We start from the raw sequence: 19,406 nt of genomic DNA, 5'->3' as shown, positions 1-19,406 counted from the left end.
ACCTAATTGCTTGTCTTCTGCATACTAAACATCAGTGAATTAATGCTTTCTTTTATTCTTTTCTTTTCCATCATTTGAAAAAGCTCTTCTGTTTTGTAACTCTACATAGAATATTTTGGTAAACTCAAGGTTTAACTTTTTTTTTTTAATGTTCATTTTTGAGGGAGACAGAGAGAACGTGAGTGGGGGAGGGGCAGAGAGAGAGGGAGACACAGAATCTGAAGCAGGCTCCAGGCTCCGAGCTGTCAGCACAGAGCCCTACGTGGGACTTGAACTCACGAACCATGAGATCATGACCTGAGCCAAAGTCAGACACTTAACTGAATGAGCCACCCAGGTGCCTGCCTCAGGGTGTAACTTTTAAAACACTGTAAAATGTTCATTTTGGAAATGAACATGAAATTAAAGCTTATAAATGCCTGTATTCAAAATTTTCTTTATATTAACATTTTAATCTTTCTGTGAAGGATGTTGGAAGCTTATTTTCTAGGATTACTCATGCATCATACTAAGGTGTGATCTCAAGTTTTAGCAGTATGCCACTATCTTCATATATCTGTGCTTGAAATTAAGACTATAACTTCTAATTTTTTCTATAGATTTATAAATTGGTATTCTGTGACCTATTACAAAGTGCTAGTCGTGCATAGGAATTTGAGCATATGACCGTAATCACATAATTTCCTGTAATATTTTACTGTATGTCACTTAGGACCCTTCTGAACTTCCTCACCATGGAGGGAGCTTTCCCAGATAAGGTATTATGGCCATCTCAAATCCAATAAAATAGAAGATTTTAAAAAATGGAATTCACTAGGAAAAAAGTAATTTTTAAAGTTTCAACTTATCAGAAGAAAACTTGGGTATTTATATGATATCTGCATTCTGGGCAGTTAAGTATAACATTGTTCTGTGTTCTGTGAATCTAGCAAATTCCAATTTAACTTCCAACGTGCCAGGAAAAATAGTCATCACCATTTGCCATCTGTGTCTAGTTGACTCTTTGTCTTTTTACAAATAATTTGTGGAAGTAAGGATAAAAGGATAATGAAAAACAACTTGAAATTTTAAGTAAAAATTAGTCATGACAAGCTCATATTTTTATTTCATATTTTTCTGGTTTTGAAAGGTACATAATACACAAAATGGGTATGGTTCATCAGTTGTCAAGGGAGACCTGGGATATATATCCGTTTTGTAAATGTTGCTTTTCAAATTTCAAGTACATATCCAGCTGGTTCTAGCTTATCATTATTTCTAGTTCTTCTTGCATTGTATTGTCAAAATGCATTATTTTTAAGACTTTGATAGCTTATAGTTTTATTAAGATGATAGCTTTCTTCTATTATTGCAAAACATTTCTCAGTTTTAGATTTGTTAACAGAAGGTTAATTTATTTCTTTTTACATCATCTTTGCTTCTAGTTACCTGATAGATACCTGCCTTGGGCATTTATCCACTTAGAAACTAAATCAAATAAGTGTTGGAAAACATCAAGAGATGAAAGAATGCTGTGAAAATGTGAAATACAGAATTGTTCAAGTTCTTATTGAAAAATATTTAATTATTTGTTGAAATGGTACTATTTTGGATATATGGGTTGGATTAAAATATAGCATTAAAATTAATCTCACCTTTTATATTAACTTTTTTAATGCAGCTACTGGAAAATTTAATAGTATATGTTTGGCTTGCATTTGGGGCTTGCACTATATTTCTGTTGGATAGCAATGTTCTGGGCAATTCCATTTTCTTCTGTTTTCTTATTATGTTGGTCATTTTCAGCATAGTTAGAAATAATTGATGAGTAATGATAAAATGATGTGAAAAAGCACAGTGTTTCAAAAAAAAAAAAAAAGGAAAAATAAGATCAGTAAGATCCCATAATGTATCTTAGAGTCATAAAAAGGTCTAAAAGACTCATATGGCAATTGTGAAATAGAATAGCAGTTTTATTCCCTTTTTTTTTTTTAAGTTTATTTCTTTTTTTTTGAGAGAGAGAGAGAGAGAGAGGAGAGGGCATGTGCTTGTGAGCAGGGTAAGGGTTAGAGAAGAAAGAGGGAGAGAGAATCTCAAGCAGGTCCAGAGACCAATGTGGGGCTTGAACCCATAAACCGTGACATCACGACCAGAGCTGAAACCAGGAGTCAGACGCTCAACTGACTGAGCCACCAGGTGCCCCAGTTATTTCATTACTTTTATTCTTAGAATTCTTCTAAAGAACAAAAAGAAAATTTACTTTAAAAAATGGAATAGGGACACCTGGGTGGCTCAGTCAGTTGAGCATCTGACTCTTGGTTTTGGTTCAGGTCATGATCCTACTGTTTTGAGTTTGAGCCCTGCATCAAGCTACTGATTGGGATTCTCTCTCTCTCTGCCCCTCCCCCACTCGCTCGAGCTCTCTCTCAAAATAAATAAATTTTTTAAAAAAGTAATGAAATATCAGACCTCACAGATAATTAGAATTGTCCGAAAAAAGCTAAAATTGAGTCCCCTGCATCCTGATGATATATCAAAAGTTAAGTATTTTACAATTTGCCAGCTTCACATTAGGAGCTTTTCTTAGCATCATTTTTAAATGCCTATATTTGTCTTGGCAGCGTGATGGACTTAGAGGAGGTACAGCCTGGTTCTTTGTGTGTTCAATTATTAATAAAAGACTTAGTATGAAAATCATTTATCAGCCTATAAGATGCATGGCACATTTTGTAATACACAAGCTGTGTTAGCCACCAGAGCTAATGTATTTTTAAGTATAAGGTTTGAGTGTTTGTTTGTCTGAAATGTAATAATCAATACTTCATATATAACCTAAGATCTTTTTCTCTCTTTGTAGACTTTTGTGAATGATGTACGGATTCCAGAACAGACTTATATCACCTTGAAACTTGAAGATAAGCTGAGATTTGGATATGATATCCTTATATGATTTTGTGCATTTATTGAATTTATTCATAAAACTTTCTGATGTACATTAACATTTCTTGATCTAAGAATTTTCAGTAAAGGCATGCTAGAAGTCTCTTTTCCCTCCCATACTAAAATACATGTTTAAAAATAATACATATATTTTCTGGTTGTTATGCCTATTCCTAAAAATAATCCTAGAAAAGTTGATGGCCTCAGCTTTTCCCCCATCCCTACAGTTTCAGCAGTGGTATTTACATGTGTAATTTGGGTATCAGAGAATGTAACAAGGAGAGGACAAAGGACTGTTTAATATTAGCCCAGCCCAGGGATTTTGTTGTTTGGATGAGCATGGCACAGATCAGTGTCCCAGGAGGAGTGTAAGAACTTATCCCTACCTTTTTTTCCCATTCGTACTTTTACTCTGTTTTAAGAATTCTGTCTCTATCACTTATTTAACTCAGATTTTTCAGTATCCTATATCTTCTGAGACCCATACTCCCTGGCTCAGTTCATTATACAGTTAGTGTGTATTTAAAATTCTTTCGTTAAAAATAGGATTCTAGGGGCGCCTGGCTGGCTCATTCAGTAGAGCATGCGACTCTTGATCTCAGAGCTTGAGCCCCACATTGGTTGTAGAGATTACTTAAAAATAAAATCTTTTAATAAGTAAATAAGTAAGTAACAAAATAGGATTCTAAGAAGTGAGTGGGGACATGACTTTGTCCTCCCTAGGGTATAGTAAAGAACCACTAGTGAAAAAGAATAAAGCATTTCTATTCATATAAGGCAAAAAGCTTTGAAATAAAGGGGACTTACTTTATTTAATTAAATTATACATATTCCACCTTATACTGAATGTTTTTCTTGAGTTTTCATTTTTCAGTTACTACATTTATCTGGACTTTAATATTGAAGAATATATTAAACATTGGCAAGTCAGATGGACTTTTATCACTATACTATAGCAAATGTAGTCTCAGCTACCTGGAGTTGATGCATAGATAAAATAAATGTACTAACACTTTAAAATTGTTCTTAAAGCATAACCAGTTGTTTTTTTTTTTTTAGATTTAACTTAAAATTTATGAAAAATAGTTTTTAGCACATCATATGAACTTTATACTTGTACAGCAAAGGAACATTGGAAAGTGAAACCATTGAATCTTAGTATTTATGAGTTGTATGTTTAAATCCTTTTAAGAATATGAATCACAGAAAATGATTAAGAATTAACATTAAAGCCTTGATCCATGGACCATTTTCCACCAGCATAAAAAGTTTCATCAAACAATAAATGCAAATAAATATATTTTGAATTTAAATACCTCCTTAATCTGATTCAAAACATGAGAAAATAGAAAATCTGAGTTTCAATAAAACTCTATAATGTTTACTTTGACTTTTAAATCAAGAGAAAACTGTTGAGGGGCTCCTGGGTGGCTCAGTCGGTTGAGCGTCTGACTTCAGCTCGGGTCATGATCTCACAGCTTGTGAGTTTGAGCCCCATGTCAGGCTCTGTGCTGACAGCTCCGAGCCTGGATCCTATTTCAGATTCTCCTGGAGCCTGTTTTTTCTCTCTTTGCCCCTCCCTCGCTCGCTTGCTCTCTCCCTCTCTCTCAAATAAACATTAAAAAAAGGAAAGAAAACAACTGCTGAGAAATAACTCCCGCTTTTACAATTTGTGTAGTGATTTCTTAGTAGTGAACTAATACTTCCTTTTTTATATACCAGCTCATAATAGTCAGCAATAGGAGTTGCTGGGACAAATGTTTTGTTGGTTCCAAAGGACTTTCTTCGTGTTGTGAATCGGTATTGAACCAGAACTGTTATCCAAATCTTCAGAGTAGGCTCAGTAAATTTTATTTTAAAATAGCATCTCCTATTGCTTATGATTTTTGAAAACTATACATAAATGAACATTAGGATGAAATTTTATTGTATGGGATGAAATTTTTAAAACAAATTTTATATGTTACATTTACCTGTTTTATATTTGGCTGAAATAATTGTGCTTTATTTTTATTAAAATTAAGCTTAATAGTTAGCCAGTTTACAAACTCCTCTTCTTTGGAGTGGAAAACTCTTCATTACAATGTCACAGAAATAGAAGGAACATCTTACCATGAATTGAGATAGAACTGAAGACACAAAATTTATCTGCCACAAGCGCTTTTCTAATTAAAGAAATTAAGTGATTTGGAAAAGCCAGTAGTGGGAAAAATATCCAAGTTTAAGAAATGACTATAAACTCATGAGGGATAATAATCCCTGCAGTAATCAAAAAGGAGCTCTTAAGTGTCCAAGTGGCCAAACTTTAGCAGATATGCAAGCCTAAGGTTATTCACTTCACAGTTATTAAATGTATCTCCTGTGTGCTGGGAGATCCTTGTCCCCATGGTCTGGGGACACGAAAGTGAAAGAAACAGACCACTCTGTCCTCCTGGCGATTATACTCTAATGGGGTTGAAGGAAGCTGACAGAACACAAAAAAAGAATAGTAGAGGATGATAAGTTCTATGGAGAAAAAGTGTAACTGGGGGATCCAGAGAGCTCGTGGTGGTGAGTGAGAGGTTGTAATTTTAAAAAAAGATATTCATGGAGCCCACAGTGGAGCAAAGATAAGGAGAAAGTAAAGAAGCTGGCCCATATGGATATCAGGGGAAATTGCTCTTCAGGAAGATAGAAGAGTTAAATACAAAGGACTTGAAGCAGCAACATGTTTGGCATGTTTGAAGAACAGCCCTCAAAAGTCATTGTGGTTGGGACCAGTAAAGAGTAGGAAGACGGGGTATGGGAGCAGGGTGCACATCAGCCCTAACAGACCATTGCAAGGATTTTGACTTCTAAGTGAAATGGGGAGCCATTTACAGGGGTTTGACCAGAAGAGTGACATGATAATGACTTACTTAGAAACATCCTGTGGCTATTCTTGTTCAAGAAGACTAAGGATGGAAGTGGGCCGCGGTGAAAAGAGGGAGGTGAGTTAGGAGGCTGTGTAGTAGCCCCAAGTGAGTCAGAGGTTTACAGCAGGGTGGTGAAAGAGGAGGTGGTGAGGAATCAGATTATGGGTGCATCTTGAAGAGGAAGCCAGTACTATTCTTGATTAGATTGGACGTAGAATGAAAGAAAGTCCAAGATTTGGCACTTGATCTCAGCGGTTGGAAAAGTAGAGTCACCATTAACTGACAGAATTCTGTGGGTAGAGTGAATTTCATGGAGAAAATGGGAAGAATCTTCTGAGAAAAACAAGCTTTTGGTTTAACTGAGTTTCCTCTATTTTCTCTTTGATTTGTATCTTATTAATTTCTTTTTCCTAGATAAAAACTGAGGTTATTCGTTTGAGACCTTTTTTTTAATATAGGCTTTTAGTTCTATAAATTTTCTCCTAAGTACTGCTCTACCGTTCAAAATACTTTCTGATTTCTCTTGATTTTTGAGGACTGGTTATTCAAATAATTTTGAATAAGTTTGTTAGTTTCTAAGTAATTTGGAGATTTTCCCAGAGACTTTCTGTTATTAATTTCTAATTTAATTCCATGCTGATGAGAGAACATACTTTGTATGTCTGAAACCGTTTTAAATTTATTGAGACTTGTCCTATGGCCCAGAATATACCTAATTTATCTCTCCTGGTAAGTGTTCCGTATGTACTTGAAAAGAATGTGCATTTCTGTTGTTTGGGTGGAGTGTTCTATTAATGTCAGGCCAATTTGGTTCACACCTTCTGTATTTTACTGAATGATTGTCTACTTGTTCTGTTAATTGAGAGATCAATATTGAAATCTTAGGCTATAATTATGGATTTGCTTATTTCTCCTTGCAGTAGTTTTTCTTCATATAATTAAAAACCTGGTTATTAGGTACATAAACATTTAGGATTAAAATGTCTTCTTGATGAATTGATCCCATTAATTATTATAAATTGACCTGCTGGGGGCACCTAGGTGGCTCAGTGGGTTGAGTGTTCAACTCTTTTTTTTTTTTTTTTTCAACTTTTATTTATTTTTGGGACAGAGAGAGACAGAGCATGAACGGGGGAGGGGCAGAGAGAGAGGGAGACACAGAATCGGAAACAGGCTCCAGGCTCCGAGCCATCAGCGCAGAGCCTGACGCGGGGCTCGAACTCCCGGACCGCGAGATCTTGACCTGGCTGAAGTCGGACGCTTAACCGACTGCGCCACCCAGGCGCCCCGAGTGTTCAACTCTTGATATCAGCTCAAGTCTTGATCTCGCAGTCATGAGATCAAGCCACAAGTAGGGCTTTGTGCTGGGCTTGGAGTCTGCTTGGGATTCTCTGGCTCCTTCTCTTTCTACCCCTCCCCAGCTCACACTTTCACTCTCCCTCAAAATAAATAAATGAACTTAAAAAAAATAAATAAAAGAAAATGACCTGCTCTATTCAAGACAATGTTCTTTGCTCTAAAATATAGTTTGTTTTGACATTGATTTAGTTGTTCCAGCTTTCTCTTTCTTCTTTCTTTCCTTTCTTTCTTTGGATTGCCATTAGCAAGGAACATCTTTTCTGTTCTTTTTTATATTCTTTTGCTTTTAACCTATTTGTGTCTTTACATTTAAAGTAGGCATCATACAGTTGGTATTTTTTTTATTCAGTCTGATCATTTCTGCCTTAATTTGGGGATTTAGGTCGTTCACATTCAGTGTGATTATTGATGTAATTAGGTTTACCTCTGTCATCTTGATATTTGTTCTATTTGTGCCATCAGTTTTCTTTTTCCTCTAATTTACTTTGGATTTTTTGAACACTTTGTATGATGCCATTTTATGTCTTTTATTGGCTTATTAACTATAACTTTTTTATTTGATTGGTTGCTTCAAGATTTGTAGTTACTTCTTTAAGTTGTATCTTCAAGCAATATTATACCAATTCACATATAGTATAAGAGCCTTACAGTAGTATACTTTCATTTCTTCTGTACTGACCTTTGTGCTATGATTGTCAAACTCTATTCTTAGATGTTACAAACTCCATACTACATTATTACAAGTGGAAGGTCAATTATCTTTTAATGAGATTGAAATAAAAATATCTTATATCTTTATGCCCATTGTACTCTTATAGCTTAAACCAGTGTAACTATCATTTCTCATGCTCTTCGCTCCTCTTTATAGATCTGTTCTTCTCATCTGATATCATTTTCTTTCTGCTCAGGGCTTCCTTTAACATTTCTTGCAGTATGGTTTTGCTGGTGATGAATTCTTTCAGCTTTCATGTGTCTGGAAAAGTAGTAGTTAATATAGTAGTGAATATAGATTGGTAAGAGATCCAAGAACTGAAACCTATTCTATACCAGTATTAAGAGGTGGGAGAGATAAGGAACCAGTTTAAAAAAGATTAAGATGCAGGGGTGCCTAGGTGGCTGTCAGTTAAGCATCCGACTTTGGCTCAGGTCGTGATCTCATGGTTCATGAGTTCGAGCCCTGCGTCGGGCTCTGTGCTGACAGCTCAGAGCCTGGAGCCTGCTTCAGATCTGTGTCTCCCTCTCTCTGTGTCTGATCGCACTCTATCTCTCTCTCAAAAATAAACATTAAAAAGAAAAAAAAGATGGAATCACTGGTGAACTAGAAGGAATATCAGAATATGATATGGTTTCCATGTTTAGTGGAAAATGATTTAAACATTACTTAAATACCATAAATCTCAAAATCTTTACCATCTCAGTCATCTCAGGGTTATTATAAAGAACCCAGTACCTTAATTTTTTTAATGGGCTGCTTTTTCCCAAAGTAGTTGTCTATTCCTATAATGTCCACAAAACGATTGGATTAATTGTATTAGAAACAAGGTAAAAATCATTGTCGTGTCTTTTAAGATGATGATTTATCTATAATTGGAACATTACCTATGGCATTGTGTGTTTGGGTCCAGATCATGGCTGCTAAAATGATCAGGCAGGGGATAAACATAACTAAAAATCAAAGACTCTTCATTTAGAGAAGTTAGGGTTCTTCCTGATTAATGTGATTGATGTCCACAACAAAGCATGAACACACTTTCCAGATTTCAAAAATGGAGGATGTTTCCAAAGTTTGAGAGAGCTAAATTTAAGAAATTGACATGAGGTATTAGATATGGAATAAAGTCATAGAAGAAAAGTTTAAAGGAGTTGTTTTAGAACAAGGTTTTCTAAAAGCTGGACAAAGGAATTGATCTTCCAGAACAAAACGATACGTCTTTCTGAAGATAAAGACAAACTTAAGCTAGTAGAAAGTTTGCTTAAAGAAATAAAATTTTACCCTTGGAAGGTTTTCTATGAACTTTTTTTTTTTTTTTAACTTTGCCATCTTCTAGGACCTGCCTTGTTAATACAATGTGCAATCTATTTTAGCGTAATTGTGTATTTTATTATGAATGTAGTCAAACAAATTTCCCGTATATATTTTTTTAATGTTTATTTATTTATTTTGAGAGGGAGAGAGAGAACACAAGCAGAGGAGGGGCAGAGAGAGGGAGAGAGAGAATACCAAGCAGACTCCACACTGTCATCACAGAGTCTGATGGGGGGCCTGAACTCACAAACAGGGAGGTAATGACCTGAGCTGAAATCAAGGGTTGGATGCTTAACCAACTGAGCCACGCAGGCACCCCTAAATTTCCCATATTTCTTTAAAACAATGTTTTGGTTTTTTTTAATGTTTATTTATTTTTGAGAGGGAGGGAGAGAGAGGCAGACACAGAATCCGAATCAGGCTCCAGGCCCCGAGCTATCAGCCCAGAGCCCGACACGGGACTAGAACCCACAAACAGTGAGATAACGACCTGAGCCAAAGTCGAACACCTAACCGACTGAGCCTCCCAGGTGCCCCTAAATTTCTCATATTTCTAAGGAGAAGATCCAAACAGACAAGTTTTTGGCCAACTTTAAGGAAAATTTTTAAGGGTAGTCTCACTATATATGTATTTTAAATCACACATGTAAGACACATAAATTTTAGAAAAAGAATGTATTTTTCATTGTGTAAAATAATTCAAGTATTCTCATTTGTTGTGGCATCCAGCGTCTTCAACAGCATGAAAGTCACATTCTTTTTAGTAATACAGTTTTTGAGAGAATATTGTATTAATGCCCATTAAACAGTTTGAAAATACAGCATCTTTTGAAACCTTAACACTGGAAACCTTGTACCAAGCAACAAAAGCTCATATATAATATTTGATTTCTTCTGTAAGTGTGTGGTATCTCCCGAGTGAAGCAACTTAAATTAATTTTTAAAATGACTTTTGAGATGCATGTTCACACTGACACCTGTTGTTTTAAGGCCCTAGGAGTAACTAAAACTGTTCAAAATGTTGCCCTACTTTTAGTTAGCTTTAATTGTCATTTAGATAAGATGTTTTATCTAGCTAAGATCATCTAGATAAGAGATAACATTTAGATAAGATGTTTTTGAATACGTTACTAGTATGCAGATGAGTTTCTTTGACCCCACTTGTAGATAAACATTTTTTTTTTTAAGTTTATTTATTTAGAGACAGCTCCCTGAAGGGAGCACAAGTGGGGGAGGGGCAGAGAGAGAGAGAGAGAGAGAAAGAAAGAGAGAATCCCAAGCAGGCTCCACACTGTAATTGTGGAGCCAGATGCTGAGCTCAAACCCAGGAGATCATGACCTGAGCCGAAGTCAGGCACTTAACCTACTGAGGCACCCTGGTGCCCCAATAAACATTTCTTGAATAAACTGAGCATAGGGAAGATGTAAAATCGCAATCACAGCCCGATGTAAAGAAACAGGGAAATAACCTAACAAATACAATTTTTAACAAGTAGGATTTTAAACTTTAAACAAGTAGGAAGTTACATTAGGAAGAAGGTAGCTAAGCTGGAATTAGGGCAGTCTCAGAATCTCCCAGCCAGCCCGGTGTTCTCAGGTGAACTCATGACCCAAACAAGAGGATCCTTGAAATCTTTGGTTTCGCACACATGAAACTTTTCGAAAGATAAAGTGTTTGACCCCAAGAAGTGTGGGCTCTCTCAAGTTTTCCCAGATCTTCAAGGAGTCTTAAGTGTAAACAGAAGACCCCACACTAGCCTTAGGGGACAGCCTGGAACTCCCTCAGCAATAAACTTGAATGGAGCACCGGAAAACCCCCAGAGCAGGCTAAAATCATTGGTGTTTCCCATTGAAAAAATGGAAATGGCTTTCTGTTTTTTTGAGACACTGTGTTTTCCATTGGAAGTATGCAAATGCTGTGAATCTCCTCCAGCTGTTCATGCATTTCTTGGGTGTAAAACAAAGTTACTGGACTTTTATTTTTCATTAAGTATGAAATTACTAATTATGAAATACTTATTTTCATATATGTCAGCAAATATGTATCAGCATATACATATAACAAAAGAGGAAAATTCTAATATTTCACAGCTACAGGAACCCTGGACTGGGTTTCAGCTGACAAGATTCTCGTCTTAGGTTTTGCCCTTCCATTCCTCAAGTTCCCTATGTATAGAAGAGAAGGATGAGATATTAAACAGGAATTAAACAGGATAGTCCCTAAAGCTCTTTACAATTCCAAAAAATTCTGAATTTTTATCATTTTAACGAACAGAAATAGAAGTTAAAAACTCATTTGCAAGCTTACTGCTCCTTATGCATGGGAACTATTTTTACCCCAATCATTTGTGATCATTACAGCTTTCTAGCCTTGAAGTCATAGGGTGCTATGAATTGGTAAAGGATAATAGAATTTAGTACATGGTTATAAAAGTCCTTTTAGTACAGGGTTAAGTAATGGTGGGAAATGTGACCTCTACTGTTTAGTGAAAGATGTTTTTTAATATACAGAGGCATTGTTCTTTTTGGCATAATAATGAAAGCACCCATTATTTCTAGCATTTGGTTCTAATTGTATAGAATCAGTTGTTTGTCAGTGTGATACGACCCTGATTGCAATGTCTGGAGGAAAGGGGTGATTGTGGTTGTTGTAAGGACCCTAATTATAGAATTTCTTTTGCACTTTCAGAGTGAGCTTCATTTTTATCAATGCTTGTGAAGTCTGAGTAATCGAATTCTTTCAGGATTTGCTGTTGGATAATCACTGATGACATACTTCCTTTTACATTTTTGTGATTAAGTATTAATATAATTTGATCCAGGTGCTTTTTCTTCTTTGTAGTCATATTGTTTGTTTGTGAGAACTGAACATGTCTTTGTGCTCTGATTTATTACCCAGTTATTTACTTCCTGAAGGCCGTTATTAAGTTTAGAATTATTTGCTAGATTTTAAGATTTTTCTCTAGTATGTATTTTTTTTAATGTTTGTTTATTTTTGAAAGAGAGAGAGAGAGAGGGAGAGCACAAATGGGGAGGGGCAGAGAAAGAGGGAGACAAAGAATCCAAAGCAGGTTCCAGGCTCCAAGCTGTCAGCAGAGAGCCCCACGCGGGGCTCAAACCCACGCACCGTGAGATCATGACCTTAGCTGAAGTGAGACGCTTAACCAACTGAGCCACCCAGGTGCCCCAAGATTTTTCTCTGGTATTTAAAAAGTAAAGTCCTCACAGTTATGAGCATATTTTAACATTTAACCCTTAAGGGGAATATGATACTTCTGTTGTAATTACCTATTGAAAATAGGACAATTCCTAAATTATCTTTGATTATTTTAAGCTTGATTATCACAATTTTGAAATATATTCTTCCTTAGCCTTGTTTACATACAAATCTTTTCACTGTAGTTCGAGGAGAGATGAGGGTCCCTGAAGAAGCACTAAAGGTAAAAATTTTTTACTTATTTCCTTTGTAAATCCACCATTTGCTAGGGTCGATTTCACTCCTGGATGTTTCACTTTCATTTTAAAATGTTTTATAGCATGAGAAGTTTACCATTCAGCTTCAGCTGTCCCAAAAATCTTCAGAATCAGAGTTATCAAAATCTGCGTGTGCCAAAAGCCTGGATTCAAAGGGAGCAGATACATCAGCAGAGGTGCAGCATAAAGCCACAGAAGCACTGAAGTCTGAGGAAAAAGCCGTGGGTAAGTTAACCTGTTTGGAAATACCATATTTATACGTGGTTAGGAAGAAATTGCATCCTTTGTTCTAAAAGAGTTGGCCATGTCCATGTAAATTTGTAATAATGACAGTTTTAGAGTCGGTTTTAATACAACCAACGCTTTCATTAGAAAGCATTTTATAACACATAATTATATATGACAGTTATATGTAGGTGTGTTTAATATATTTAAATATTTGAGAGAAATAAATATAGTTTTCAATATTTTTATTTAATGTTTGTCTGCTTTTTTTGAATTATAACAAGTGAATTAAAAGGAAATATCCAGGGGCACCTGGGTGGTTCAGTTAGTTGAGCGTCCAGCTTTGGCTCAGGTCATGATGTCATGGTTCGTGAGTTCAAGCCCTGTGTCAGGCTCTGTGCTGACAGCTCGGAGCTTGGAGCCTGCTTCGGATTTTGTGTCTCCCTCTCTCTCTGCCCCTCCCCTGCTCGTGTTCTGTCTCTCTCTGTCTCTCAAAAGTAAATAAATGGTAAAAAAAAAATTTAAAAATAACAATGAAAAATCTAAAAAAATAAAAGGAAATATCCAATGATATTATGTCATCATAATTATTATTGTATATATGATGTTCCAGGAACTGCTCTACATAAATAATCCTATTCATACAAAAACATTTTTTTTATATTAATAGAATAGGCATTACCAAATTTGCTCAAATATAAATCTAGTCATGTTAACATCTAGGTTAAATTTAGTTACTATACAGTCCCCCTAGGCTTAAAAAAACTTTTTCATGGTCATTCATACCAAAACTTACTTTTGTCTTTTTTATCTCGACTTACTTAATGAGCCATTTCTGTATACCAAAATACTGAGTACACCTTAGCAAAAAGCTATTAGGTTACAGCAGTGTGCATTACTTAGATATCAGCCAGTACAAAATTTCATTTATTTAGTCATGTCCAACATTGAATAAGATCTGACACAAAAACTAAGGTTTTCAACTTAGAGTACTCTTCAACTATCTAGACTATATGTTTTCATTTAATAAATTAGCCAGGCAATTCTAGCATTCTGCAAAACCATTTTTTTTTTTTCTGTTTCATATGCTTTAGACAGATTTTTTTTCACCTTTTCCAGATATTTCTGCGATGCCCCGTGGTACTCCATTATATGGGCAGCCATCATGGTGGGGGGATGATGAGGTGGATGAACAAAGGGCTTTCAAGTCAAATGGCAAACCTGAAGAAAAAAGTCATGAAACCGGAACAGCAGGTAAGGAAAATCTCAAGACTGTGACATTAAATGGACATTTGGGGAAGAATTTGTAATTAAACAAAAATCTGGCAACTCTGAAAAAAAGATATCTACTACTCCTTAATTTAATAAAAAATGTTGATGAATGTCTTAATGATGTTGTCATTTTAAGTTTATTATGATCATATAAAGTATTAATTCCAGTATCATTTTATTTAAAAGGTTTTTCCAATTTATGAGATTAAAACTTGGAAAATAGATTAATAATGTAATTGAGCATTTAAGGTATTTAAAAAGAATTATTAAAATGTTTCAATTAGACCAAAATAGTGGGCACAAACGAATTGTGTGTTTCCTTAGATTCACAGGTATATAATCATGTTTTTAAATGAACAGTTTCTGTTATGTTCAGAAATGTGATATAAAATTAAAACTTATTTAAAACCTCAGTTTGCTTTGTTTGTTGGGATATGGTAGCAAGACTAGCCAAGTTCAGCCAGAATGAAAAATTAGTTCTGGGTCACCTTAATAGTCAAGGAACATATTCTTGTGTTGCTGGAGGGATTTAGTAATGAACCAAGTGCCCTTAAGCCAGCAAGGGTCAAGATTTCCAGGAAATGAATGGAGGTGTCATTCGTCACGTAAGGACTTGGCAAAGACATCAACGCCAAAGGGTGAAATGGGCAGTTTCTACGATAATGTCAGATAAAGATCCAGAACTGTAGGAATTGAATACCGGTACCAGGGAGCAGTCTGGAAAACCAAGTCTGACTGAGTCAAAGATAGATCCCAGCACAACTCTTCTCAATTTTCTACCTTCGACCCTAATTGTACAAGATAATAAATTAATTAATTAATTAATTAAGAACACTGTTCTTTAAATATGTGCTAATTTGACCTTGGACAGGTCTAAGAAAGCTGGCTTTATCAACTTGATTTTACAAGTGCCCCAAACGGAAGTTGTCAACTTTGCAAATAAATTCCCATCGTAGCTTCCTTGTTTCTCTCCACCAGCAGTTTTCTTCATGTCCAAGCTTAGAAATACTTAGTATTCATACTGAGTATCATTCAGCATTACATCAGATGCAAATAACAAATGCTACCTGAGACTGAACAGGAAAGAAATTTCCTGGCTTAAATAACCGTACCTCTTCAGGGTTGGCTAAGGCATCTCTACAGTGTCATCAGCAACTGGTTTTTCTCCCTTTCTCAGCCCTTCAGTCCACAGTGGGCATATAGGGCCGCATAGGGGGGTGTCTCCCTTCATGGCCATCTGTGTGAGTGAAACTAAATTCTTAAATGATTATCAGCTTATGTGGCATGTCTCACTGAGTGTCATTTTTGCCAGATGACAAAAGCTGTTTCATAATCTTGGGATTATTTTTGAGTAAGAAGGAATTAAGTGATTTATGTTTGTGTTAAATTGCTTGAAGAACCCAGCCAGATTTAGCCTATTAGGTGTCTTGTGAGAGAATCTTATCTGCTTTCTTATGTTAGTGCAAGGATGTTATTGTTTCAGATTTATCATTGGCAGTTTTTACAATATAGGATGAGGGGAACAGTTTACTGACCTGAAATAACTTATGATACTAGCCGAGATTGTAGAATCAGTTTGAAGATGGGTACTTATTTAATTTGATCATTTTGAAAGTGTTATTAAATGTTTCCAGTTATGAAGTATAAGTGATTCATTTATGCTTTAAGCATGCAACTTGTAAATACAAAAAGTGACTTGCTTCTTGGTTACCCATTATTGGAATGCAAAATCTTAGTAATTGTTAGGAGGAGGGAACATTTCAGAAAAGCTAACAGAGTATCTGCGACCTAGTAATTTGTTATGTCCCTCTCAGTGGGTCCACATGTATCCAGAATCTCCTACAGACCTAACCCTGGAAGCAAATGCATATACTGGAGCAATCTAATTCTCCAGAAATTGTCCGAGTATTTTTAGTCCAATTGAAAAGGAGAACTGCCCTCACTTTAGCTACAGGTGCGCCCAGGGCCTGCTAACTTGGTGTAAACATTTACGTAGGTTACATCTAAAGGTCTTCCAGTGTTGCAAAGGTGTGTTTGAAAAGAAGGTGTGTGCAGCTGTGAGGAATAAAGCTCTGGCTCTTTTACGTTGATTTTCACCTGATCACACTAAATTTGGAAACTTGCAAGTTGTGACTCCTTTTGCTGTTTCCTAGTCTTTATTTGCAGCCCTTGAATATGCCAGGCTGGATGTATGTTGTAGGCTGAGTGAATGTGCTTTCATCATTGCCTTTAGCATCTGGAATTGAATATTTCTTGATTTCGTACAGAAGAATGAAGGGAATGGCTTTCTTGGAGGTGTATTGTCCCCATTTTCTCTTCTGATTTAGATAAGCAATTCTAGCATAATCAGTTATTAAATAGTTTTAAATACCTAGCAGTTGAGATTATGACAATTAGTATACTCAAAATATTAGTATATTTAATATATTAATTTACTTAATTTGGTATAAACAGAACTGAGTTTGAAGGTAAATGAATGTTAAATTCACAGATTTCCAGAATCTGTTCCATCAGCATTCTGAGATAGAGCAGTTTTATTCTTCTGTATTAATTTTCCCAATAATTTTTCTAGTAGGCCTACATTTCCCAAGTATAGTAGGTCCACACTTGATCTGTTTTTATCATCTCCAGAGAGATGAATTCCTTCACGTAATGAATTTTCCAAATGACTGAACTTTTACAACTGACAATTTCTGTAAAAGTTGGACCATTTTCTATATTTCTATTAATGAATTACCCATATCACTGTCTTCTCAAGTGGAGAAGCCTGAATATAATATAAGTTTCTGGTTTATGACCCAAAGTCATCATGATGGATGTCACTTACTGCAGTGTGATACATCACATGACAGCCTTGGGAGACATTACGGGGTGTGGGACTGTTGGCCCTCTGCACAGAATGGTTCTGGACTGTTGTGGTTCTGAGCTGGGTCCCAAGCTCTTGTTTTTTGTCTTACTCCTGCCATCTGTCTGACCCTTACTTCTTGGTGCAGTGTATCTTACCTTAATCCTCACTTCAGGTTTGCTACATGTGTCTGTGCAGATAGTAAAAAGACTCTTGAGTGAGTGACTTTTCTGTTAGTAAAGGTCATGAATATGGGAGTATAGGTGTTATTGTATCCTTCTTGAGTTTTTTAGAGTTAGTTTTTCTTGTTTCCCTAATTCTTAGCTATGTTGGAGAGTTGCGGAAAAGAGAGAAACATTTATTTGTGTGCCTACTTTGTGCCAGGCTTTGTTCTGGGTAATGTACATTATGTCACTTAATACTGAACCTCACTGGATCATGACAGTCATCTCATGGATAGATACCGTTATTTCCGATGAGAAAAATGAGAATTAAAGACTGACAGACACAGGATTCATCAGATCATAACATGCTGCCTTTCCCCTCTACTGTGCTACCTGATGTTGCAAGATAACTGATTTCTGGATAAGTTGTGTAAGTCTCAGGTTTCCAGTCCTTGAAGTAAAGGTGACTTGGATGTAGGACTAAGGGGTGATAACCTTTAAAACAGTGGTGTGCAGTTGATCTAGGCTGTTTTTATGTGTTATAATGTGAAAACATGTTGAAAGTATGTCAATATTAACTGTGAACTTTTCCTTCACAAGGAAGGAAAATTAGGAAAATATTCCTTTAAATCATGAATGACAAATAGATGGTAAGTGTTGTACCCCCGGAGCAGCTTTTCACGGTTTGGGCTTGCACTTCAGCCACATCATTTTATTTGGGTATCTGGTAGTGGTAGTAAGAAAGTACCACCCCTCATTCCCAGCCAGTATTATCCTCTTGCTAGAAAGATGAGCAAAGCAGATAATAAATGACTGAGTGATTGTATACATGTGTATAGATAGATAGATACATAGGTAAGAGAGGATAGGTTTATAAGCCAGTTGTCCTATATGGAATTGACCAAGTACAGTACACCGTAATGAACAGGAAATAAGTCCGTGTATGAAAAACTACAAATAGCATTTATTAGTGAATTCATTAATACATGGGAAGTGCCTAATTTTACTGTCATGGAAATTTTAAATGACAGGCCTTCAGAGTAAACAGAATCCAAGTGAACATTTTTTTATTAAGATAAAGATGAATTAACTCTGAAAGAAATTTTTAAAACATGACTTAGGTAATTTAGTCTTGTATAATCTCTTCTTCCAATTAGCATGTAAAATTTTTGCTTTGATGTATTTTCTGATGCACATTTTTCATTTTCAGTTATAAGAAAAATTAAGTATACTTTGATAAGAATAATTTTTACATTGAAAGTTGTTTTTGTTAGATACTCTGTTTACCTTCTGTGTAGTGTTTTGTTTTGGGAGGCGGGGGGACTGGAGCTTGATGTTCTCTATACCCTGTTCCACACCCTGGATGACAGCAGTGTTGCTGTCCCCTTCTTGTTACCTGAAAGCAAACAGTTTGATGTTTGTTTATATTCAGAGAGTACTGCCAAGAATTCAATTACAGCACCTGAAGAATCCCATCAAGATCTAATATTCGATGCTTCAAGAGACCAAATATTACTTCACTTAATTGGGGAATGACTGGAAACAGCCTAGTCTCCCTGTATTGCCTTTCCTCCTAATAAATTACCTGCATACGGTTTTCCCATCAATCTGTTTAAAAACGGAGTACTTTTATGAGCTTTAGGAAAATGTTTTTCATTTGAACTCTTTATCATCTTAATAATGGCTATGGTTCTTTTGCTTCCTGAAAAATAGAGCAGCTTAATCTTTTTTATTTCTTAATCTATTTATTTTTTGCATTTGTAGTATCTGGTAACACAGTTTACAAAAATTTTTCAGTTATCATTTTCATTTATGTATTTTGTTTACTTATTCATTTACATATATTATGTATAAATGCATTTTTATACCTTTATATTCATTTCTGAGACAGCAGAACAATAGTGACAGCACCCCAGCGTTGCTCACTTCTTCTGCCAACTCTGGTTGTTTTGATCTGAGATTTAATTCAGCTTTCCTCCAAGAATTCTTGACACTTGTGCATATTCTGACACATGTATAGACATATACGTGAATTTTCTTCTGGGCTTATTGGCTGGCAACTAAATTTTCTATTTTTAACCTATTTCTTTCACACTGCTGCTTGGATCGCAGTGCTGCAAGCAAACCATGTTTTATCTTTAGTTATTCTTTCATTCTTTACAAAATGTATCCATCTTCTCACAAGGATCGCACATCAGTGTTATTTTTGTAATTCGAGAAGTAATGCC

The 19,406-nt window shown here is 35.6% G+C and overlaps 1 protein-coding gene across 10 annotated transcripts in view; it reads left to right on the top strand.

The window, feature by feature from the left end:
* CEP170 (centrosomal protein 170) overlaps window positions 1-19,406 on the top strand; it is a 125,331-nt gene that overhangs the window by 52,801 nt on the left and 53,124 nt on the right. For all 10 annotated transcript variants that reach the window (XM_053209291.1, XM_053209290.1, XM_053209289.1 and 7 more), the window contains exons 4-7: window positions 2,837-2,918; window positions 12,583-12,638; window positions 12,735-12,897; window positions 14,017-14,151. In XM_053209291.1, coding sequence (XP_053065266.1) covers window positions 2,837-2,918; window positions 12,583-12,638; window positions 12,735-12,897; window positions 14,017-14,151 — 436 coding nt within the window. The remainder of the gene's footprint in view (window positions 1-2,836; window positions 2,919-12,582; window positions 12,639-12,734; window positions 12,898-14,016; window positions 14,152-19,406) is intronic.

This window comes from Acinonyx jubatus, chromosome E4, assembly GCF_027475565.1.
Source record: "Acinonyx jubatus isolate Ajub_Pintada_27869175 chromosome E4, VMU_Ajub_asm_v1.0, whole genome shotgun sequence".
Taxonomy (NCBI): Eukaryota; Metazoa; Chordata; class Mammalia; order Carnivora; family Felidae; genus Acinonyx; species Acinonyx jubatus.
Note: the sequence above shows the minus strand (reverse complement) of the source record. Positions and strands in the feature narration are given on the sequence as shown.